The following is a 25,526-nucleotide window of genomic DNA, read 5'->3' as shown; positions in this document are numbered from 1 at the left end:
TTTTGAAATGTGTGATTTATAGACCTGGAAAAGCCATGGGAATTAATATAAAAAAATTCAATAGAATTAATCATTTTTTTCTCTAAAATATTTTTTGGCTAGAAACTGCTCAAAAAATAAGAAATTGTAAATCACCAATGACTTGAAAAGTCAAGTAAATTCACTGGTAATAAAAAGTGTAAACCCTAACAAACATTTAGTTATTGAAACTTTTTATGGAATTTAATTATATGAATAATTTATTAAGCAATTTTTTATGAACTATTAATCACTATAAATGAATTTTAAATATTTATATAAATTAATCTGAATTGTCACTTTATGTGAAAACGTAAAAAAAATAAAATAAAACATTTGAAAAACAGCTGTCGTCATTGCAGCAGTGAAATAATGTCTTTGCAATGGGGGTCTTGGGAGGGAGAAAAGTTGAGAACTGCTGGTGTAGAGGCAAAGACAGACAGTAGCGCCGCCCTGCTGGTACGTACAGGAGGGAAGGAGCGCAGGACTTTGACTCCATACTGAGCTGTGAGCGGATGAGGAGGGTACATGCTGGAGAAGTACGAGAGGCCGGTGGGAGGATCTGCAGGAGCCCAGCACAAGATGTGGCTCAGCTCTGGAGAATCAGCATCAATGGTGTGCCACGTCACCAGGAACTATGGGAAAAACACATGCAACATTGAGAGTGATTTTTAGCACGTAGTGGTACATAATGCCCTGTTGTGGTAAAATGGCTCTAACCTTCACTGCCTCCGGCACATCGCTGACAACACCAGGATCCAGTCGAACCAGACGGGTCACTTCAGCAACAATGGTGTCTGCATTTTTGAACCTACAAAGCAAGAAAAGAGGCCATAGAGTGTCATCAAACATGATCTTTGTACCAAAACCTCAAAACTGGACCGAAACCTAATTTTTCTAATCAACTGGTGCGGCACTCTAATAGGCAAAAATGCATTAGTAAACACATAATATAGTCCATTTTTAATCAGGATTATCTGATTACAAGATTTCAATAGCATAATATTGCAATGATTATCATTCCAGATTTTATTGATACGATTGGAATCTTTATCTTAGAGTGGAAAAGATGATAAACTGTTTTTTTAAACAATTTCTTTGTGTAAAATTAGTAGTAAAATATTTTATAAAATAAAATAATTTATTTTTTTAACTCAAATTGTCTGCCATTTAAAATAAGTTGTTTTTTTCACTGAACTCGACGTATTGCATTCATAATATAATATTGAAAATAATGATTCCAGATTTTATTTGGCTATTGATGTCTTTAACTCAACAGAGTAGAACATTTTTTCAAAGTCTTTTAAAAGCAATTTCTTTGTGTAAAAATGTCATTGCACTTTTGAATAAAAAAATAAAATAAAATAAAATTTTTGTAAACAATTTCTTCATGTAAAAATGTAAGTGCACTTTTGAATAATAACCAAAAAAAAAAAAAAAAACATTATATATATATATATATAATTTATAATTATAAAAAAATATTATATATATTTTTTTTTTTTTTTTTTTTTTTTTTCATATTAGAGAGAGTTTTGTTTTCTTAAGTTTTGAGAAAATGTGACTGAAAAAAGTCACTGCTAAAAAGGTCCTAAAATGAGAAAACATTTTAAACCATTTTTTTAATAATTTCTTGATGTTTAAAAATGTGAATGCATAATATAATATAATATAATCTTTCCAAATCACAGTAAGAGTTTGATTGGGGAAAATGTGCATAATCAATGTTACTGGAAAAAAGTCCTAAAATAGTTCAACTCAAATAGTCAGAGGAGTTAAAACATTTTTTTCCCTTAACTCGACACAGAGGATTCTGGGACAGTATTTTGCACAAAAGAATACATGCCTGAAAAATTACTAAAGGGTGGACAGCTCACTACAGTTTGAAACAGAGTTAGAGTCTCGTTGTTGGTGTACCTTGCCGGAAGCTGCATGGCCAGATATGGAGCAATACTCCAGGCTAAGTTGACGTTGTCTTTCCACTGTTTCTCATTCAGGTTGATGTATTTGGATCTCCAATTGGAGATGCTGGTCTCTACCGACTGCTCTATGGCGATGGCCAGCTCCTGTGTTGATAGCGGGTTGTACCAAGTGGTCAGTCGCTCGATCTCACTGGCCTGCAAAGGAAGCACAGAGATGCTCAAGAGACACAGTAGCGTATTTGTTTAACAGGAACCAGGCAGGGGTCCCTACCAGTAAGGCCAACAGTAATGTCCTGCGCTTCATGTAGTACTTGTGCAACTGGGTGCCTCTGTTGCTCTTTTTGGACATGCCTACAGTGAGAGAAAACAACAGAAGACATAGTAAAAGCTGCATGAGGACTAAACATTCAAACATGCTGGATGAGACACTTATAGAGGTGCTTATGTAATACTTTAACTACTCTAGCTGGTTAACAAGCAGAGCTGGTTCTACACTGTGAACAGTGTTATTTTTGTATCATATTATAGTTTTAATTAATACTTTGAAATAGTTTTTACTTTTGTTTTTCCATTTTCATTTTAAATTTAACTACAATTTTACTAAAAATTACTGTTTTTGTCATTTGTATAATTTTTTATTAAATGTCATTACAGTTGTTATACATTTTTATTATTATTGTTTTTTTTGTCATTTTTAGTACATTATCTAAATAAAAATGAGAAATATTGCCAATGAGTTGAAATAAAATAAGCTTGTTTTTTTAATATTTTATTTTGTTTCAGTTTACGCGCATTTTATTTCAAGTAACAAAAATATTTTTTATGGTTTTAGTTTTAGTTAAATATAATAACCCTGACTGTGACTACAAAAAATAACAACCTTTTTAGCTAATAAACGGAACAACCAACATTTTAAATTATCTTAATTTTACTTAATTTTTTTCTAGCTATGTCAAACTGTAAAATATTTTATTGAGTAGAAATTGCTATTTGTGTGTAAAAAAATAAAAATAAATAAAAAAATAGAATTTACTGGTAATAAAAAGTTCAAACCATGAACGAATTTAGTTATTGGAATTAAGGGATTTAATTATTCTAACTATTATTATAAATAAATCTCTCTCTCTGTATATATAATAAACATATTTAAATAAATAAAAATATATTTTTTTTTTGTATTTTGAATTAATCAGGGTGATGGAGGGTACTTAATCTCAGTTGATTATAAATTAGACTAGAACAAAAGAGCAAAAACAGCTGTACATATTAAGCACTATGAGCTAGTAAATAGTTTTTTGAAACTTTAATTTGGTTGGTTTTTGGATTCCTGGCATATGACGCGTTTGGGTGTTCTTGCGCTGTTTTAACACTTTAAAATGCAACACTAGTGTTGGCCACCAGTTCATTTCCAGTAGCTCGGAAAGCATTCATCGCTCGGCTAATGCAGTGCTGATCCTTAACAATCAGGGAGATCACTGCATTAGCAGGTGCACATTGGCTAAACGGATTAAACCATTAAAACGAATCAGGGTCAAAGAGCTGTTGTGTGTTTGGGTGATACCTGATTTCTTGGAGGTGGTGGACATCCCGCTGGACAGGGGGTAGGTGTTAATCCAGCCCTGAGAGCTCTGCTGGCGGGAACCCACGGTCATGTCCATGTTGTTCCTCGGGTCGGCGGCGTTCATCACTGACAAACTGTTCAGGGACGGATCCTGGTTGTCTGCGAGGAAACTTTGTTAAGTGAAGAATTTTGCAGAATTTTATTCTCCTCTCTATACCTACACTATCAGAGTGATTCTCATGAAGAGTGTGAGCAGATCAGAATTTACCCCAAAATCAAAAGCCATATGATGAAAATGAAGCCAATTTATCATTTATATTTTTATTGCATTATGACAATATTTTCATAACATTTACATTACTGTAATACATCACAATTGTTTTTCTTTTGAATTTATTAGTATTTTTCTTTCATTAATGCATCTCATAAGATTTTTATGTAATAATATTCCAATGATAATTATTCCAGATATTATTAGACTATTGATATGACCGGAAATAAATAAATATGTATGTATGTATATAAAATAATACATAATATATAATTATAATATATGTTATTTTGTATGATGCATTTTATATTATGTGCACATAAAGTAATTAACGGAAATTCATTTAATGAATTTTTTTGAAAATGTGTGGGAAAATATGAATAACTCATGGAAAAAAAAAAAAAATCAAAAACTATACATTTCTTTTTGTGCAAAAAAAACAACAACAAAAAAAATTATAAATATATATATATAAATATATATATATATATATATATATATATATATATATATATATATAAAATACATATATATATATAATTCTCTGTATCTCCCTTTATAAAGAAATGTAAATACATCCATATATAGTTTTGAGAAAATGTGCACAATTGTCACAAAAAAAGGCCCTAAAATAGCTTTCAATTTCCAAAAAACAAAAAACATATATTTTCATATTTATTTCTTCTGATTTAGGGGTGAAATATGACCTAGACATGTTCCTGACTGGTTCTGTGAGATTGACTCTATTTATAAATGAATGCTCTTCTTTTATCCCATTTCCAACTTTCTCCTTTTACTATTTTGTTCCATCATTCCAGCACTTTTTCTCCTTTCCCATTAGCTTTAATGAATTGTTAACACAGCATCCGAGGAAGAGAAGCCTGCAAATTATACATTTGACGAGTAAATACCAAGCGAAGCAACTGATTTGTGGTGCTGTCTGGCGATGTCGCACATCACACGATGGAGAGGCTTTAAGGGACGAATGAAGTCTCAATTAGTTCTCTGATATTGAAATGATCATGCATTTTACATGAGAGCGCTAATGTTCTGATGAGATCATGTTTTCTACAATGGATAGAGAAGGGTGGTGGCGGTTCAGGCGGGGAGAGACAGGGCGGATGCATTTGTCAATTTGCGCTTGGCGACAAATTGATAAATTCGGCCGTCCGGATGATTGCCGTGCATTTTTAGTTCATGTTTCAAATTTGCAGCCATGCAAATTTGAACCGCATAAACATGCTCCTGCTGCACTGCAGTTGCACAGTCGTAGCAAGAGAGGCTTACTTAATATCGATATCGGAGAAGTGCTGGAAACGATAAGCGATCCGAAAATCCCAGCAGATAGGGAGCTTTGAGCGGGATTGGCGCCAAGCTCACCAGGTGGCACGAGCTGACTAGCAGCTAGGTACTTCTTATCGGAGAGTATGCTGGCATAGAAGCGGATCATGATGCTGATGTCCTCGCGCAGACGCTTGTCTCCCTGGGTGGGGAACTTTGATGCCACGCTGAGACAAAAAACAAACAAACAAATAGAAAAATAATGATGATTCATTTAATTTAAGGACACAAGCAGCCAGATACCTGGAAGTACTTCTGTCTTTAATGGATAGCTCAACTAAAACTGAAAATCAACTGCAAATCAGGGTTATAATCATTAACCAAAACAACATTTTCATTACGTGCTATAAAATAAACATTTATCATATATAAAAAAAAACAAAAAACCTTTTGATTTTCATGTCAAAAACATTTTCTATGCAGTACCTGAAATAATCGAAGGCGGTGGAGTAAATCTTTTCACGTAGGACGTTACGGATGGTGGCGTTGGTCACTACGTCAGAATGCAGGAGGGCAAGTCCAAGCGTCAACAACCTGTTGTAAAATTGTATGTTTTTTTTCTTGGTGCCAACCAGGGTTATTATAGTTAAAGGGATAGTTCACCGATTAAGTGGTTGGCAAATTAATTTCCTTCATTTACCCATTTATGTTGAATCAAATGTGAAGACGGAAACAGGATTTTTTGTAAAACTTGCTTCAATAACCTTTACAACTTTGAAAAACTATTTTTCACAAAGTAGTCTTCTTGCTAACCTGAAGCGTGGTCCAATGGCTGCCACGTGGCGGTTCAGGCTGCTTTTTGGGCTGCCAACATTGAGAGACAGAGACCTCTGCAGAAGACTGCCGAAAATCTCCACCTGATCCGCACTGCTGTACTTGGCGATCTCAAAACGCTGGATCAGAAACTAGACAAAAGGAAAAGACGGACAAGTAACTTAGAATAAATAAAACATGTCATTTTGGAAACAAAAAATGCATCACAACAAATTAAACCAAACTGTTTGCTAAAACAGAGCATTTCTGTAGCAATGTGAATTAAAAAGTGTATCGATACAATTACACAAGAACGACCCTCATCAAAATAGAGGAGAGTGAGATTTCCTCACAAGGAGACTTCACGCTATTTGAGGTTTGTATCAGGAGCTTCTGGACTGGTAAATCCACAGCTATGAAAATGCCCATAAGCTTGGACGGATAAACAGGGTAACAGGAAGTAACCTCAATCCAGATGTAGTGGGGCGAGACGTCGGGCGGGCAGGGGACGGGTTGGCTTTCCTCTGAGGCCGCCAGAGGATCTGCCTCCACCTGGGCGTCGGAGAACAGCCCCATCTTCAGCTCGACGGTCATCTGCCATGCGCCGGCCATCTCCCGCATGAACTGACCTCAGAAGAGAGGAGAAATTCAGTGGAAACTAGCAGAAAGCACTAGAAAACCTGCATAGCTAAGACAAGGCTCCAGACAAAAAAAAATTATAATTGAGTAAGGAAACACTGGCTCCTATAAGCAAAAACTTAGGTGCCAAATTATTTTTTTGGGTGCCACAGAATAAAAGTTTTTTATTTTATTATGTTATTATTTTATTTTAATTTTGTTTTCTTTCAATTTTAACATTTCAATCATACTGTCATGTGTTTATGTCTCATCTTTTCTTGACTTTATCAGCATTTTAAACCATCTTGTAGATGACCTAGGAACTAAGGAACTGCAGGCATACATACTGTGTGTGTGTGTGTGTATATGCATCTATATATCTATCTCTCTTAATATATATATATATATATATATATATATATATATATATATAAATAATATAAGATATATTAACATAAGATTAAATTATATGAATGATTACAATAGTATTATAAAGTACTATTTTACATTTCATTATGTTTCTACTGCTTTAATATTTTATGTTGGTGATTTGATTACATTTCTATGTTATTTACTTGCCTTTTTAACCTGTATTATTATTTATAAATTACTGATTACTGGAATAATTACTTGAGATTTTATTTTTATTTTATTTTCAGCATACTTACATTTAATTTGAGTTTTGAGAGCCATATAATTTTACTGGTATTATTATGCATTGACAAAATATTGGTATTATGACAGCTCTACATATACATGTGTGTATCTTACCGGGACTTCAACGCCTGTCCTTGCTGCCAGGAGCCATTCCCAGCAGGCAATAGCCGTTTCCATGCCATTCTCAGTGAACATCTTTAATGGAGACCAGCACAGGTGATGCAGCAGCTGAGGGTCCCATTCTACACAATAAACACAACATCAAATCAAAACTCCACTGACTAACTGCCTGTGGTCTTATTGATCTTCTTATCCTGTTATCTATAAAAAACAACATACTGTGAAATTCAACTTGATTTGTGGTATATTTCAGTGTTTCATTATGCAGTCTGTCTTTATTGCGATTTAAAGGCATGAACATCTACTGTTGGCTAATGCAGTAACATGCCTTTGGAGCTGATCAGCAGTGCCGCCATTTTGAACATGACTTCAGTGAAGGCTTCCGGCTGGCCTCCGTCCAGAGCTTCATTCATCTGCCGAATCATCAGCTTATTCAGATCCGGCGTGCGCCGCATGGCCTCAGAGAAATGGATCATCCCTGCCACCTGCATACGAGACACGTGAGGAGTTAAGACTCTGAGCTTCTTTCATAAAATGCCCAGCAGCCTCTGCTTTATTATTCAGCATTACCTCTCCAGCATAGCGGTTTCTCAGGTTGAGGGAGGCCATGAAGTTGGAGTAGTCTTTCTTCACACATGCCGGTCTCTCTGTGAGCTGAGTGGTCTGAAACGGGGATATTATTATTAATGAAAACTAAAACCATAAAAAAAAAAGAAGAAATAGTTAGTAAAAAATAAACGTTAACTCCAAAATAGAATAAAATTATTATTTTAATTAAACATTTTATTTTAGCTAGTAGCAAATAAACAATAAATAAAATATTATGAAAACTAAACTTAATTTATTTCAGCTAGATGCAAATAAACAATAACTCTAAAATAAAATAAAACAAAATAAAATATTAAAATAAATTAAACATTTTATTTCAGCTAGTTGCAAATAAACAATAACCTAATAAAATAAAATAAAACAAAACTAAATATTAAAATAAATTAAACATTTTATTTCAGCTAGTTGCAAATAAACAATAACCTAATAAAATAAAATACCAAAAAAAAAAAAAAAAATGTATATATATATATATATATATATATATATATATATATATATATATATATATATATACATTTTTTTTTTTTTAACAGTATTTTAAGCTAGTTGCCAAATAAATTCTAATTTTCATTTAGTTTAATTAGATATACTAAAATACAGCTAAAAGTTAAATAAAAATTAATAAAAAAAACTATATAAACTATATACACATATAGAAAAAAACATAAAAAAAACTAAAGAAAATTAATATGAAAAAATGAAAATGGAAAATATAAAAAGAAATTGTAGTTCAAAATATTAATAAAACTATAATTGTATCTCAAAATTACTAAAATAGCACTGGTCTGAAATGACAGAGAACATACTTCTGATCAAATTTCCTGATTGCTTATTATCACTAAGAAACTAGTCAATATGGCCCTTCAGCATGAACTAAAGCTCAACAGAAGCTGGTCATCTTACACCCAGACTGGTGCTCTGACGGTTGTATCCAGCAAAGTGAAGGATGCTCTCAGTGGCCATAGCCAGACCTGTGTGCTGAGACAGACCCGACACCCAGTTCTGATGCTTATTCAGGTATTCCTGTGGAAAATACATTGATGATGTTGAAAATCGTTGCAGAGGTTAATAGTGAAGTTAAATATCTACTGCTTTTCATGGGAGGCCAAACCTGTAGGTGAGATTTGGTGACCGATGGCGCCCATTTCATGGCCTCTTTTAAGATTTCTCCACAGCGGGCAGCGAAGTCTTTCACTATGCTCTACACATAACATGAAATCCCAAACATACCCTTAACACATATGCAATACTCTGTTTTTTTTTTACTAGGAAGCTAAATTCATATCTATGCTTTTTTTTTACTCATTTTATATTCCAGTCAAAAAAGATAAATTTTTACAGTAAGTAAAATTAATATATATGAACATGCATTTGTATTAAACAAATATATATATATATATATATTATATAATTTATTTATATGTGTTGTTTTGATTATGTGTAATACAAATATACATTAAAATTATATAGAAATTATATTATATATTTTAAATTAATATATTAATAACATTATATAGCAATTTATATTTAATATAAATTTATGCATAATATAAATATATATGTTATAAAAAATTATACATGTATATATATATATATATATATATATATATATATATATATATGTGTGTGTGTGTGTGTGTGTGTGTGTGTGTGTGTGTGTGTATATATATATATATATATATATATATATATATATATATATATGTGTGTGTGTGTATATATATATATATATATATATATATATATATATATATATATATATATATATATATATATATATATATATATATATATATATATATAAATAAAATAAAAATTTAGAAATATGTAATAGTAAAATATAAAAAAAAATATTTCATATAAAATATAATATATAAATAAAAATTGTTGCAAGTACATAAAATTCCAGTGATTTTAGTAAGTGGGGGAAAAAATGAATAAGTCAAGTAAATGTACCTCTCTGGCCTCGTATGTATCCGGCACTGTGATGCGATACGGGGTGTCTGGTATGTCATAATACGGCTGGTCTTTGTGGATGTCCTGAAGAACATTTTAAGATTTTAAAAATCAATAATGTGTCAAACATCTCCAGTAACAAAACCCTGAACATCTCCATATGAGGAAACACATATTAACTTGATCTGAGCAAAGGAAGAAGCACTTACAGCGCTGAGTGAAAGAGACAGGGTCTGTAATATATCCAGCATGGTCCTCAGGACACGACCGCTCCACAACAAGTGTGGAAAACTAGACGGAAAAACAAAGAGACATTGCATTGAACATTCAAGAAGAAGAAATCAACCCAATGCACTTTTCTACTGTTTGAGAGGTAACTGATAGTCAGCTAACCTACAAACAAACATGACAACATATCTACAGAACACTTTTGAGTTTAGTGTAGTCTGACATCATTTCCTGTGATCGAAATGGAGAGGGACCCACGTCTCAGCGAGTCCTGACAGATATTTGTCAGCCACTCTGCGGATTCTCTTGTGAATATGGTTGAAGTTGACCAACAGGAACTGAGCATGATTTTCTAACTCCTCCTCATGAGCTTTGGTCTTATCCTAGGTAAAAAGATATGTAATATTAGAGGACAACGACAATGGTCCACATCCTCAGTTAGGACAAGGTTTTAAAGACGTTCACATGATTTTTAATTTACCTTGTCAGCCATCATCTGAAGAAACACATCAAAGACCTTATCACCCACCGCAATGACACACTGCATCATTCCTGAGGCGAAGAACACAATCACAGCAAAGCCGTCAAATAATCATCTATTGATTATACATTTGCTAAACGTGAATCTCAAGACAAGACCCTATAGGTGAATAGGGCAAATTTGAACTAATAGATATCAAACTTTAACCAAGTGATTAATCACAGCACATTAAGAATTTAAATTTTGTATTGCACGTTTTCTGAAATGTTGTTTAAATGTGCAAATTAATAATTATTTAACTGAAAAATGTCCTGATTTGCATACATTTCCAAAACAAAACATTGGATAAAGCTAAGTTTATAATTCTTGTTTCATTTTGGATTTCTTTTTTATCACTCCATGAATCGTAAAATACTGTAATAGGCAGAAAAAACACATTTTCACCATGTTTTTAGGAATAATATTAGGAATGATATTATGGTAAAGCTATGCTTCAGAATATAAATAGGAATAAAACATATCTGTAAAGTTTGGTGTAAGTGCTAGTGAAAAGGAGAAAATAACTCATTTTGAGAAAACAATGTCACGAATCATAAGTCATCTTAAATCATCCAGAAACAGATGAATGTTCTACCCCACCTGATTTATCCTTCTGGATCGCTCGGTCCTCAAAATATCGAAACATCACTTGAAACCGATCAGAATCCAGTGAGCGTAACACCCTAAGAAGATACAAACGGTAATGTTCAAGCAAAGAAATACACCAGTCTAAAACAGACTGGCATTTACTCACATACCTCATGTATTCCAGTCGGTAAACGGACAGCAGGTAGGTGGACATGGCAAAGTCCAGTTTATTGATGAGCGCAGCGACCTCCGGCGGAGGATCCAGCAGGTTAATGATGGTGCCTCTCAAATCATTCAGCTCAGCCTAGAAACACAACACATACTGTTCAGTTTACAGGGTGAAACTGATGCACAATTTCATCGATCATGTTAAGACAATTCGTAACCAGTAACATTATCAATTTGCCAGGACTCCTAATATCAGATAAGAACACAATTTGAACTGATTTGAGTTGGATATCATAGAAGCCTATTTCTGCCACAGGATAAAAAATCTCTATCTTTCTGTCGCTTAGCTCGGCTCCTCTGCATCATGAGTAGACACGCCCCTTACTGCTGATTGGCTACAAGTTTGTTTTGGTACTCGGCCCCGAGTTTCCGAAAAATTACATACCCCATCTTTAAAGACCTGTCCATCACCAACAAGGACAGTTTTTTGCAACTAACCAACTAATAAAACTTCAGACGACTAAGCCTCTTCTTGTCGACTAACGTTTAGTCATCTATTAGGGGGCAGCCCTAATATAAACTCATAATTCTGAGAAGAAAAGTCAGAATTTTGGGGTATAAACTCTCAATTGCTATAAAAAAGTCAAAATTATGAGATAAAGAGTTGAAATTACCATTTTTATTTTGTGGCGGAACTAAAAAACTAGAAATGCAAAATATAAACTCAGAATTCTGAAAAAAAACACTTGAATTGCAATAAATTCTGCAATAAATGCAAAATCGTGAGCTGTAATTGTGAAGGGAGTTTATATATATCATACTTGCGACTTTTTTCTCAGAATTGCGAGATAAAAAGTTGCAATTACCTTTTTCATTTTTTTTATTTGATGGTGGAAATGGGCTTCTATAGGATAATGACACTATTGTCTTCTGTATATAGCTGCTTTATAGTTTAACTGAGTTCGCTTCATAATTTTTTCCCCTGTTTATCACTGTGAAGCTGCTTTGTATCTGTATTGTATAAAACGCTATATGAAAGAAATATGACAACCAACATTTTCTGTCTGATTTGGTGAAGCAGGGAACAATCCGTCTTTTATATCAAGAATCAAACTGATTTAGCAGTACCGAAGTGACCGTATCGTTCTTTAGGGCAGAGTTATACTGCAGTTCTGAGCGCAGCGGTTCTCCGCTTGGGAACGTCAGCAGGGGGGATTTGGTTGCGATCTCACACACTCCCTCATACCACTCCTCCGGCCACAAACCTGAATATGAAACATGACAAAATCAATCAATATTCAGATCAACATTCAGACCTACAAATTGGATGGCTTATACTAATCTTTTATTTAATATTGGGTTATTTTTAACACCGAAATAGTAGCAGTATTATTACAGAGCTTCCTTCTGTCATATGTAACTACGATTAGGTATTTTTAACTGGTAGTAATTTTTATCAAAAGTAATAACGTATTGTTCAATCTTAAGAAAATAAACAGCTACAAAATATATGTTGACTTATACAAGTGATTCATAAATGACAATTATCTGACCTGAGCCCTCAACAGCGAAGCCCATCACCACCGAATACAGCCAGAAATCTCTGAACAGCTTCTGCAGTCTCGGTTTGGCCTCTTTTATCGGCAGCAAACGTTTGGTCAGCTATACAATAAAAAGCAGATCGATGAAATTATGAACAGCTTGATACAACCAGGTTTTAAGCAAAATGATTATATGTGGAGAGTAAAATAAAGTAACATTTAATTAGAAATTTGTGCACCAAAACAGACTGATTTTGCGAATTTTACTCAATAATTAAAAAGGTTGCATTTATTTGAATAAAATACATTAAAAACAGGCATATTTTGAAATGTTAATTTCTATTTTAATATATTTTAAATATGTAATTTATTCCCATGATGACAATGCTGAATTTATAGCAGCCATAATAAAAAATAAAATAACAAAGTATTGCTATTTAGTTACAGGAATAAATTACATTTAAGAAGTAACATAGAAAACAGTTTTAGATGGTAATAATATTTCACAATATTACTGTTTTTTGCAGCCCTGGTAATAAAGTTAAAAATATTGTGGGGCACAGTAAAAAACAAACAAAACTTTTTTTTTTTTTTTCTATCATTCATATAGACTTATAGTTCAATAAAAAAGTTGGGTAAAAGTAAAACAGTAACTATAAAAGTTTCATATTTATTAATTCAAGTAAATATTCATTTCTAAATCATGAAATGAATATTAACAGAACAATTTTTGTGTCACATTTGCAGAAATGCCATTCTCTTACCACAGCAATGACAGGAATGAGAACTCCTAAATTACCAGCGCTGCTGGACGCCTGAGGAAAAATGAACATAAGAAACATTCAAAAGCAGAAACACTACATTACTCAAATACTCCGTGTGTGACCCTGGACCACAAAACCAGTCTTAAGTCTCTGGGGTATATTTGTAGCAATAGCCAACAATACAATGGGTCAAAATTATTGATTTTACTTTTATGCCAAAAATCATTAGGATATTAAGCAAAGATCATGTTCCATGAAGATATTTTGTAAATTTCCTAGCGTAAATATATAAGAATGTAATTTTTGGTTAGTAATATGCATGGCTAAGGACATCATTTGGACAACTTTGAAGGCGAATTTCTCAATATTTAGATTTTTCTGCACCCTCAGATTCCAGATTTTCCAATAGTTGTATCTCGGCCAAATATTGTCCTATCATAACAAACCATACATCAATGGAAAGCTTGTAATGTATAAATCTCAATTTTAAAAAACTGACCTATGACTGGTTTTATGAGAGTCAAATTTTAGCTAGATATTTCATGCCTTTTCCACGGTCGCCTGTGAATGCTGAGGACAAACCCTATTACAGCACTGACACTACTGATCTGCTCTGTATTCAAACAGTCCTTGCGGTTGCAACTTTTAGCAGAACACACTGCATTTCAACAATTCCTCTTTAATCATTATATAACACTTACAGTGTCTCATATAATGAATGCTAGATGTGCTGTACTTTGCATGCTTGTCCTACAATGAAGTAGAGAAATAACAATACACGACTGTAATGTGAAGCTTCGGTACCTTGAGGGCCGGGCCCTTCTCACTGGCTCTTTCACTGGCTCGTTTCCCCTCCAGCCCCAGCTGCACGAACAGCTCCAGCAGATTCACCAACAGCTCATCCACCATCTGCTCTGTCTGCAGGTTTGCTGCGATGTTGGCCAGTGCGTTGATCACGGCCAGAGAACAGTGTCTGCATAAACATGACAAAACTGAGCTAACTGACAAGATAAAGATGCAATTGACCAAAAGAAAAAGAACACAGTTTTATTATATATATATATATATATATATATATATATATATATATATATATATATATATATATAGTGCCGTGAAAAGGTTTTTAACCCCTTCCTGTTTTTTTATTTGCATATTTGTCACTTAAAAGATTCAGATCAACAAAAAAAATGTAATATTATACACAGATAATGCAAGTAAATACAAAATGCAGTTTTTAAATGATGATTTAATTTATTAAGAGAAAAAATCTGTCCAAACCTACCTGGCCCTACGCAAAACATTAATCGCCCTGCCCCCTGTTAAATCATGAAAGAACTATGATTAACCACATTATTTTAGAAAGCGGAGTTAAATTTCACTAGCCACACCCAGGCCTGAATACTGCCAGACCTGTTGAATCAAGAAATCACTTAAATAGAACATGTCTGACAAAGTGAAGCATGCTTAAAGAGCAACACATCATGCCGCGATCAAGAACAGAAATTCAAGAACAGATGAGAAACAAAATAGTTAACATGTATCAGTCTGGAAAGGGTTATAAAGACATTTCTAAGGCTTTGTGACTCTAGCGCACCACAGTGAGAGCCATTATCCACAAATGGAGAAAACTTGGAACAGTGGTGAACCTTCCCTGGAGTGGCAGGCCTACCAAAATTACTACAAGAGCACAACGACGACTCATCCAGGAGGTCATAAAAGAACCCAGAACAACATCTAAAGAACTGCAGGCCTCACTTGCCTCAGTTAAGGTCAGTGTTCATGATTCAACAATAAGAAAGAGACTGGGCAAAAACGGCATCCACTTTTTGGAAGGTGTGTGTCCTGTTACATCTAGCATGAAACCAACACAGCTTTTTATAAAGAGAACATCATACCAACAGTTAAACATGGTGGTGGTAGTGTGATGGTCTGGGGCTTTGCAGCTTCAGGACCTGGACGACTTGCCAGAATTGATGGAACAATGAATTCTGCACTCTATCAGAAAATCCTGAAGGAAAATGTCCAGTTGTCAGTTTGTGACCTCAAGTTCAAGCGCACTTGGGTTATACAGCAGGATAATGATCCCAAACACACCAGCAAGGCTCAAGAAAAACAAAATTAAGGTTTTGGAGTGGCCAAGTCAAAGTCCGGAATTAAATTGGATTGAGATGCTGTGGCATGACCTTAAACAGTCCATTCATGCATGAAAACCCTCCAAAGAATTAAAACAATTCTGCAAAGAAGAGTGGGCCAAAATTCCTCCACAGCGATGTGAAAGACTCATTGCCAGTTATCGCAAATGCTTGATTGCAGTTGTTACTGCAAAAGGTGGCACAACCAGTTATTACATTTAGGGGGCAATTACTTTTTCACATAGAGGCAGGCAGGTTTGGACAGCTTTTTTCCCTTAATAAATCATTATTTCAAAACTGCATTTTGTATTTACTCGGGTTATCTTTGTGTAATATTAAAATTAGTTTGATGATCTGAATCATTCAAGTGTGACCAAAAAAAAAAAAAAACAGGAACTTTTTCACACCGATCTATACACATACATATATCTTCATGTGTATGTACTCCATAATACAATATATAATAGTTATTTTTTTATGTTTTTAAGCGAAGTCTCTTTACTGTTCACCAAGGCTGCATTTATTTGATTAGTAAAAACACTAACATTGTTAAATACTATTATAATTTAAAATAAATGTTTTCTATTTATTTATATAACTTAAAATATATATTCCTCTGATGACATAGCTGAATTTTCAGCAGTCATAAATAAAATAATATTAAAATCTAAAACTATATTATACAATGTTACTTTAGCCTTGTTGAGCATAAGAAACTACTTAAAATAAATAATTTAATAAAACTGAATATTATTATTATTATTATTATATTTAATATTATTTGCTTGGTTATTGTGTTTATTCTGTATATTAAAATGATTCATTAAAGGGGTCATATGATGCTTTTTTTAAAGATCATTATTTTGTGTATTTGGTGTAACAGAATATGTTGACATTTTATTGTTAAAAAAAAACACATTATTTTTCAAATACTGTACATTATTGTAAGTCCTCTATGCCCCGCCGCTCTCAAACGCTTCGATTTCTACAAAATCCCTCCTTCCGACAAGTGCAGTCTGCTCTGATTGGCCAACTGATTCCTAAATGCATCTACTTTTGGAAGGACAAATAAAGTGCTTTTGCGTGAATATTTGGGCTGCATTACGCAAATATTTCCACATCTTGATGTAGACGTGTGGGGGCGTGTTTGAACGAGCTGTTTTAGGGGGGCGTGGCAGAGTCTTAACTTTGATAAAGAATATCTCTTTAGTTTTGAGACTTTAGTCTTTGCAATTTCAGGGATCTTATCCATGCACAATCAGCTTGTAACACTCCAAAGAGAAAGGAAAACTTGAAATCGCATCATATGACCCCTTTAATAATACAAACAATAATAATACAATTATTATTATTATTATTTGTTTTTGTTGCTTATGTTGTTTTTACATTGATCACTTGGCAAGTAAATTGCGGCAAGAAAAATTCATTTAAAAAAGATTTGACATTTCTGAGTGAAACAGAATATTCAGGATAATAAGGGCAGAGCTTGATTTTATCTAGTGGGATTAATATGATTTTTCTCCATCCACATGCCCTTGGTCACATCAGCAGAAAGGAAAAGTCATCAAGCATAAATAATCCACTGTAAATCATCACCTGTATCCATGATCCTTGTAGTCTTTGGTGGAGTAAACCATCGAGCTGGCCTTCACACTAATCTGCTGGAACAAGTTCCAAACTTCCTGATAAATGTATTGCTGTGGGAGACAAACAGACAGAAGATATTAGCACCAGCATGCGATCAAAAGAATCCCTGTGACAGAAGACGGAAGTGCTGGCGTACGTTTCCTGTGATGACCATACAGCCCAACTGATCTATGATGAGGACGTCGAGCTGGGACGGAGGCTGGCAGAACTTCTGCTGCAGGATCTGTAGGATGGGCTCCATCACGCGGGGAGTGTCTCTCAGAGCCACGGCGATGTGCCCTAATGCTCGAATGGTGTGATCGGGGATGAGGTGGGCGTCCCTGCAGGAAAGGGACACAAATAACCCTTTAGGGATTCCCTTAAAAATAATCTAATTTACTTAAATTCCACTTGAGAGATGCAGAATAAGAATGAAAGACTAATAACTATTTAATGACCAATAAGAATAAATTTTGTATCAAGATGCATGATATGTGATTTATTGTCAGATTTCAATAACATACTTGTCATTTTCCTGCGAGATATAAAGACGGTTGGAAAGACTGGCTAGGAAAGCCTCAACGATGACTGAGTCCATGGACAACCCTGCTTTTAAACACCTGGAATAACAAAAAAAGTCCCTTATTAGTGACTAGTAACTCATTAGAACTGTGGTGAACTATATGAAAAACTGCAAAGTCATATTATAGACTGTTAAAGTTCAAGTTATAGGCTGCATCCCAATTCCCATACTTCCACTAAGCACTTATGTACTTATGTATATTTACCATGATGATGGTAAAGTACGTACATTACCGTACAAAAGATTTCTTAATGTTTTTGAAATAAGTCTCTTCTGCTCATCAAGGCTGCATTTAACACAGTAAAATCAGTAAAACTGTGAAATATTGTTACAATTTAAAATAACTATTTTCCATATGAATATTTTTTTTAAATGAAATTTACTGCTGTGATCAAAGCCGAATTTTCAGCATCATTACATTACAGTGTTCAGTGTCACATGATCCTTCAGAAATCATTCCAATATGCTGATTTTCTGCTCAAGACATACTTTTAGCATACTATGATTTGGAAAACACTACTCTGAAACTCATATATTGTATAGGACAGATACTATGTAAATTATGCATTAGAATTAGGCACAACTTTCACCTGAAATTTTTTTCATAGATATAAATGAGGTTTACCTGCATATATTGTCAATGGAAATGTCTCGGAGCTGCTCATACATGGATGGCTGGCTCTTCCTACTGGAGTGAGAACTGAAGGTGGACTGGGAATGTTCATTGGTCACATGGATCTTGATCTCTCCTGTTCCTGTTAAGTGGGAAATGGAGTAGGACTACTTGCACCGTTTCAAATGTTTTTACTTCTTAAAGGAATAGTTCACCCAAAAATTAAAATTTGCTGAAGATTTACTGAGATCTGAGATGTAGAGGAGTTTGTTTCTTTATCATATTTGGAGAAATGTTGCATTACATCACTTGCTCACCAATGGATACTCTGCAGTGAATGGGTGCCGTCAGAATGAGAGACCAAACATCAAAATAATCCACACCACACCACTCCAGTCCAGTCCTTCAGTTAACATCATGTAAAGTGAAAAGCAGCATCTTTGTAAGAAACAAATTCCTCATTAAGAGCCTTTTAACTTCAAACCGTTGCTTCTGGCTAAAATATGAGTCCTCTATCTATAATATTGCTTTCTCCAGTGAAAAAGTTGTCTCATCTGAATCAAGAGAGAAATCTGCAAAGATCAAGCACCGTTTAGATGTGAAAACAATCCAAAAAAGCTCTAAACAAATTTGTGGGTGGATTTTGATGTGAGAGAAGGGGAGACTTTTTCACTGAAGCGTTATTATGGATTATGACCAGAAGCAACAGTTTGAAATTAAAACGTTGTAATGACGGATTTGTATTTACAACCAGCTTTTCACTCAACAAGACATTCATTGCTGGACTGGAGTGGTGTGAATTACTTGTGGATTACTGTGATGATTTTATCAGCTGTTTGGACTCTCATTCTGACGGCACCCATTCACTGCAGAGCATCCACTGGTGAGCAAGTGATGCAACGCTACATTTCTCCAAATCGGCAGAAGAAACAAACTCATCTACATCTTGGATGGCCTAAGCAGGAGTAAACATTTAGCAAATATATACAGCATAAATCTAGATATCAAGGGGAGGATCTCACCTGTGGTGTACTGACTATGGTACTTGTAGAGCTTCACTAGCACAGGTGAAGGCACCACTAGGAAATCTCTTAGAGACATGGTGACTGAATGAGCCACCACAGGGAAAAGCTCACACAGCCGTCCGAGACCCTGTTTCATGAAACGTCATAAATGTTGTATTTTACCCCTAAATGTTCAAAATGAATTTCTTCAGTGCATTTTGAGAGGGGCAGAACTCTGGATGCACCTGTAAGCAGCAGATGAGCAGAGGCATGTGAGCGATGATGACCTTACTGGACGTCTTGGACTGCAGCTTCTCGGACAGTTTTGTGCAGAGGTTTTCTGCACCTGGCCGAAACAACCCAAAAAATGAATGGTTAGAGAAGTCACATGACACATTCATGAGGCACATGACGCCAGAATCCTCTGTGAGTCTCACCCTGCTCCTCTGTGACAGCCCACACCATGAGGTCCACGCAGGCGGCGTTGGCCTGGCAGCGCAGTTTGAGCGGGTTCAGCTCGCTGTGCAGATACTCCACGTCATGCAGGATCCTCTGCAGCTCAGACTGACTGCTGCTGAACTGCTCCAGAACAAAGTCATGAACCTCCTTCACGAACGACACCTGCAGGTCTGTGCACATCAAACCATCACATAACAGTAAACCATGAGCCATGAAATTTAGTGGCTTACCTCATTTGGCTAATATAGAAAAATATATTTTCTTTTTATTTATTTTTCCCTAAACTTTCTATTCCAATTATCTAAACATTTCAACTCTTTTTCTACTATATATTTAAATATTTTGATGCCAGATTTTATTTGTAATAAACTGTAATTTGATTTTATTTAATTGTTGTTATAATGTTAAATACAACTCATTAATAATAATGTTATTAGTTATGATAAAAAAAGAAAATTGTGCTAATACATAATAGTTTGTTTATTTGTGTGTCAATTTACTGTTTTTTAATGAATTTTTATAATAATACATCTAATAGATTAAGAATTATACTATTATAATTATTAATTAATTATTAATAACAAGACATTAACTATTTGGTTTTATTAGTAATAAGTTACATTATATTATATATATATATATATATATATCATTTGTATTTATATTTATAATTTTTTTTGTTTATTAATTTATATTTATTAATTACAATTTATTATTAATTTATATATATATATATATATATATATATATATATATATATATATATATATATATATATATTTATATATAAAACAAATATAAGTATAAATGACATAAATAATTAAAATTAAATTTAAATAAATATATTTATATGACATAAATGTAACAGATAGTGATATCATAATAACAACAATAATAAAAATGAATAAAAATAAGAGGAAAAATTATTTGATTTTATTCACAATAAATTATTTTATTTTGTGATTTATTAAAATAAACATAATAGAATAAAACAACAATGTGTTTTGTTAATAGTATTTAAATGTTTTTAAAAATAAAATTTATTCATTACATACTATTAACAATTTACCTTTCATGTAGTATAAAGTGTCTCTCAGCATTTTAAAGATGGCCACATACAGCGGATCACTGAATGTCTTGTAGAACAGATTAACTGATGCATTGACCTGTAAGAGAAAGCAAATGTCCAGAAATCAACAGACTGTCTTTTGAACAGAACAAAGCAGAAGCATCCAAATCAAAGAAGGTACCTCCAGAACTTCAACCATAGTCTGATCCAGTGTCTTCATAAAGGATTCTGACACAAACTGCTCGACCTATCCAAGAAGAGAAAGGAACCACAAAAATGTCAAAAGAGTGAACAAAAATACATCACATAATATACTACAGTAGCGGAAAGCATTACAGAGACTGACCATTTGCAGAAGCTGCCTCAGTAAATCCAGCGGTACATCAAACCCTTTACTGTTGCTGCCAGTGAAGAGCGGCGAGACAGAGAAGCTGGAGCTTATGGTGGAGAAATAGTAGTCGGGGTCCACAGCGCTGCCATCCGGCAGATACGAGCCAGCTGGAGCACAAAAAGAAAACCAGGTTAAGACCCATCAAACCTAGACAGCATTTCTGGGCATCAAAGGCTTGTCCAAACATGTCTACTGTACTAAAAATAATGTCTAGTAGGCAAAACTAAAAGTAAAAAATATATTCTTTTTAAAGTTACCTTCAAAATAAGGAGCAGAAGGGTCAGCAGGAGAACTGGGAGGAAGTCCGACACGTTCTGGACTGGCCTATAAAACAAAAAGAGGCCATTATTAACAAAATCACAAATGCAATACAGAAGTATTTTATATGATTATATTTCATTTTTATATTTAATTTGTACATGATGCTTTTTTTGACGTCTGTATGTCTATACAAGTCATTTTAACAACTGCTTAACAGAACTTACTTTTTTTTTTTTTTTTTTTTTAAACAGTGGTAACTGTTTTATTAGCATTTTATCCTATCAAAAGTATATATATGTGATACTCTAGAGTATTATGTGACGGTAAATTTAAGACCTTTTGAGGACCAACACAATTTAAGGAATAAACGGAAGGGGAGATAGAAGGGAAATTGTTCAATTTCTCAGAAAATAAGACTTCATATGTGACCCTGGACCACAAAACCAGTCTTATGTCCCTGGGGTATATTTGTAGCAATAGCCAAAATGGGTCAAAATTATTGTTTGTTTTTTTTATGGCAAAAATCATTAGGATATTAAGTAAAGATCATGTTCCATGAATATATTTTGTAAATTTCTTACCGTAAATATATCAAAACTTCATTTTTGATTAGTAATATGCATTGCTAAGAACTTTAAAGGAGATTTTCTCAATATTTGGATTTTTTTTGCACCCTCAGATTCCAGATTTTCAAATAGTTGTATCTCGGCCAAATATTGTCCGATCCTAACAAACCATACATCAATGGAAATCTCAATTTTGAAGAATTGACACGTAAGACTGGTTTTGTGGTCCAGGGTCACATATCTTCTTTTAGCATCTCATGTAAATGTATCTTGATTTAAGAATGTTTAGATATTTGTACTAGACAACAAGACAAAAAATACTGAGGAAGATATTTTTTGCAGTGTATGTACCATGACTTTATGAATTTAAGACTTTCTGCTCTGGTTTAATACATTTTTATACCTCAATTTGTGGATGGGCAAATTAAGACTTTTTAAAACGTACAGAAACACTGTATTTCTGATCGCTGCACTCTCATTTTAAAGATGCGGATGCCCTCTGCTGGTAAAAGGAGAGAAAGCATTCGGTACCTGTTGTGTGATGCTGGAAACGCTGCTGGTTTTACAGCGTAAAGTGTCGCTCTGGCAGGCGGTGAGGAACGAGCTGGGTAGGATGGAGCGGAAATCATTAAAGGATCGTCGTCGGGTCACTTCTGCCCCGTCTCCTGCACCCAAGGGCTGAGGACTGACCCGTGGGAAGAGTTTGGACAGCAGCGGCTCCTCTGTGTTGCTGTAGCGGCCAAACGCTCGCACCACGCCGAGCAGACAGGGCACTGTGCATTTACACAGGTATTCTGGGTAGGAAAATCAGAAGACAGATCAAAATTGACCCTCTTTATATATTCATTTAAATTTATTCTGACTACCTGTAGCTGGTCACATTGTGCTTGTTTATTATATATTCTAAAATATAGGTTATATCATTATACATTTGAATTATAGACACTATCAGTCAAATGTTTGGAATAATTCAGATTTTTCATGTTTTTGAAAGTCTCTTTTGTTCACCAAGGCTATAGTAATATAGTGAAAATATTTTTACAATTTGAAATAACTGTTTTCTATTTAAATTTACTGTAAAATATCATTAAAACCGGTGATCATTACTCCAGTCTTCAGTGTCACATGATCCTCCAGAAATCATTCTATTATGCTGATTTGCTGCTCAATTTATTATTGATTATTATTTGTAATAATAATAATTATTTTTAGTTAAAATATTAATTATAATAAACTGTTATTTTAAATTGCTAAAATATTTCACAACATCATTTTTAAATTGTACTCTTTTTTTGTTTTTTTTAATCTTTGAAAACCATTTTTATCTAATTAAATCTAGATAGATAAAATAAAATGCCATCCTTCATTAATGACCTGCCTCACATTATGAATGTTATGAATTTCTAATAAACAAGGTATTCAGAGTAGGAAGAAAACACTGACCTTTATCTTGCCCTTCGATGTTCTGACACATTTCCTGTAGCACCTGCATGAGGTTCATTACAGCCTCCAAAATCTGAAAGAGATTTGAGAGGAAACTAAATATATCAGTGCTGCTCTTTTCCCTGTAGACCTCAGTCAGCATAATTAATGTGACATGAATGAATATGAAGCTGTGAGAGACATTGTATTGTTGTATTCCCAGGTGTCATCAGCTCAGCCAGTGACAAGATACAAACTATTAAACTTGTTTTTGTTAAGTCAAATAAAAATGACATCTCTGAATACAATCTGTGGTGAGGAATTAAACTTCTCTTTTGAAATACAATAGGATAGCAAAATCAGTATAAAGATAATAATCAGAAGAACACTGACAGAAACAAGGAACTAGGCACTTATGACAACGGTCTTGGTTGAAAATTGAAAAGCAGATTCATTCAGATTAGCAAAGTAAACAACAGCAAGCAAAAGCATCATGAACACACCTGGATTCGCATGGATTCGTCCATCTGAGCAACGTCCGAGAGCATGGTCACCAAACATAAGGAGAAATTCTCCGCAACGGGAAGCGCTTCTGAAAACACAAAGATGAGAGACATGTAAGATCAGGAACAACTGAGAATGTAATCAGGAAGTGTAATAAAAAGACCAAAATATAATTTTATACCTCGTCCTTTTCTCTCTGAGCTCTCCTCGATCCATTGCACCCTGGGTAATCCCTTCAGCAAACCCAACAAGTACGGGACAATAGCGTCCTTGTGCTAGAGGAGCAAATAAACATACAATTCAGGACTACAGACCATTATTGCTCATAAACACCATGAATTAATTCACTTTGATTAACATAACACTACTAAACTTCATTAGTTTGATTTTATTTTTATTGTAAAGCACTTTGCGATTCCTCCTTGTCTGTGAAAGGTGCTACATTTTACTTACACAATAGTAGTACTACACTGACATTTTACACATAATCAATGAAGCTGAGGAGAGCGACTGTGTTAAAACCAGTACCTGCAGCTCAGACTCCACCAGGAAGATGCCGAGGGCGATCACAGCATCTCTTCTCCGCTCATCCAGCTGGAAAACACCACGGATGTCCACAGGACACATGCATTGTAGCTTCTGGACCTATATTACACAAATACGCAAATGTATTTAAACATGTCATCTTCATCATTCAGAAGCAGTGAGAGCCAGCGTGCCATTTGTCTTTAATTTGCATAAATATCTAATCATGCATTTTGTGTGTCATACTACCAAGTTGACACCATTAGGATTCAGTCTTTCAATCTTTTCTTTATTTGTCCCTCATGAGGGAAATTTGTTTTGAGCAATACAGGTACAAATTGCATAACAGAAAGAGAAAATACCAACATCAATAATAACAATCACACAGTTGTGTCCTTTGAATTAGGATTTAACAGCCTTGTAGCCAAAGGAACAAAAGAGTTTTTATAATGGTTATATCTAGACATTGGAGTACAAAAACGTCGACCAGATGGGAGTAGTTCAAATTCTCGCTGAAGCACATGAGAAGAGTCCCGAGTCATTTTCATTGCCTGTTTAAGAATAACCTTATCAAAGATGGACTGAAAATTGGGGTTCAACTGAGATCTAAGAGTAACTTTCAAATGACCAAACCAGGCCGCTATACCATATAGTAAGATGGATTCAATGCAGGCATGATAAAACAGCAACTTGACCCTTTGGACCACCCCAAATAATCTGAGCCTCCTTA

The 25,526-nt window shown here is 34.1% G+C and overlaps 1 protein-coding gene across 8 annotated transcripts in view; it reads right to left on the bottom strand.

The window, feature by feature from the left end:
* LOC306866166 (phosphatidylinositol 4-kinase alpha-like) overlaps positions 1-25,526 on the bottom strand; it is a 37,337-nt gene that overhangs the window by 9,447 nt on the left and 2,364 nt on the right. For 4 of the 8 annotated variants that reach the window (XM_079411234.1, XM_079411236.1, XM_079411231.1 and 1 more), the window contains exons 2-41: positions 24,800-24,916; positions 24,453-24,546; positions 24,271-24,359; positions 23,789-23,861; positions 22,877-23,139; positions 21,776-21,842; positions 21,474-21,625; positions 21,309-21,374; positions 21,128-21,224; positions 20,037-20,228; positions 19,845-19,945; positions 19,618-19,747; positions 18,608-18,737; positions 17,924-18,019; positions 17,557-17,740; positions 17,370-17,470; positions 14,443-14,611; positions 13,639-13,689; positions 12,887-12,995; positions 12,462-12,598; positions 11,336-11,469; positions 11,178-11,260; positions 10,539-10,609; positions 10,316-10,440; positions 10,039-10,120; positions 9,830-9,913; positions 8,985-9,074; positions 8,777-8,896; positions 7,832-7,924; positions 7,590-7,746; positions 7,256-7,383; positions 6,332-6,490; positions 5,867-6,018; positions 5,540-5,647; positions 5,060-5,280; positions 3,502-3,660; positions 2,212-2,291; positions 1,936-2,135; positions 739-829; positions 486-653 (exon numbers count right to left, since the gene is read on the bottom strand). In XM_079411234.1, coding sequence (XP_079267360.1) covers positions 486-653; positions 739-829; positions 1,936-2,135; positions 2,212-2,291; positions 3,502-3,660; positions 5,060-5,280; positions 5,540-5,647; positions 5,867-6,018; positions 6,332-6,490; positions 7,256-7,383; positions 7,590-7,746; positions 7,832-7,924; positions 8,777-8,896; positions 8,985-9,074; positions 9,830-9,913; positions 10,039-10,120; positions 10,316-10,440; positions 10,539-10,609; positions 11,178-11,260; positions 11,336-11,469; positions 12,462-12,598; positions 12,887-12,995; positions 13,639-13,689; positions 14,443-14,611; positions 17,370-17,470; positions 17,557-17,740; positions 17,924-18,019; positions 18,608-18,737; positions 19,618-19,747; positions 19,845-19,945; positions 20,037-20,228; positions 21,128-21,224; positions 21,309-21,374; positions 21,474-21,625; positions 21,776-21,842; positions 22,877-23,139; positions 23,789-23,861; positions 24,271-24,359; positions 24,453-24,546; positions 24,800-24,916 — 4,923 coding nt within the window. Of the gene's footprint in view, positions 1-485; positions 654-738; positions 830-1,935; positions 2,136-2,211; positions 2,292-3,501; positions 3,661-5,059; positions 5,281-5,539; positions 5,648-5,866; positions 6,019-6,331; positions 6,491-7,255; positions 7,384-7,589; positions 7,747-7,831; positions 7,925-8,776; positions 8,897-8,984; positions 9,075-9,829; positions 9,914-10,038; positions 10,121-10,315; positions 10,441-10,538; positions 10,610-11,177; positions 11,470-12,461; positions 12,599-12,886; positions 12,996-13,638; positions 13,690-14,442; positions 14,612-17,369; positions 17,471-17,556; positions 17,741-17,923; positions 18,020-18,607; positions 18,738-19,617; positions 19,748-19,844; positions 19,946-20,036; positions 20,229-21,127; positions 21,225-21,308; positions 21,375-21,473; positions 21,626-21,775; positions 21,843-22,876; positions 23,140-23,788; positions 23,862-24,270; positions 24,360-24,452; positions 24,547-24,799; positions 24,917-25,526 lie in introns of all 8 variants that reach the window. The other 4 variants (XM_079411238.1, XM_079411232.1, XM_079411235.1 and 1 more) reach the window with 2 other exon arrangements.

This window comes from Barbus barbus (assembly GCF_936440315.1).
Source record: "Barbus barbus genome assembly, chromosome: 47".
Classification (NCBI taxonomy): Eukaryota; Metazoa; Chordata; class Actinopteri; order Cypriniformes; family Cyprinidae; genus Barbus; species Barbus barbus.
This window is presented reverse-complemented; position numbering and strand designations above follow the sequence as displayed.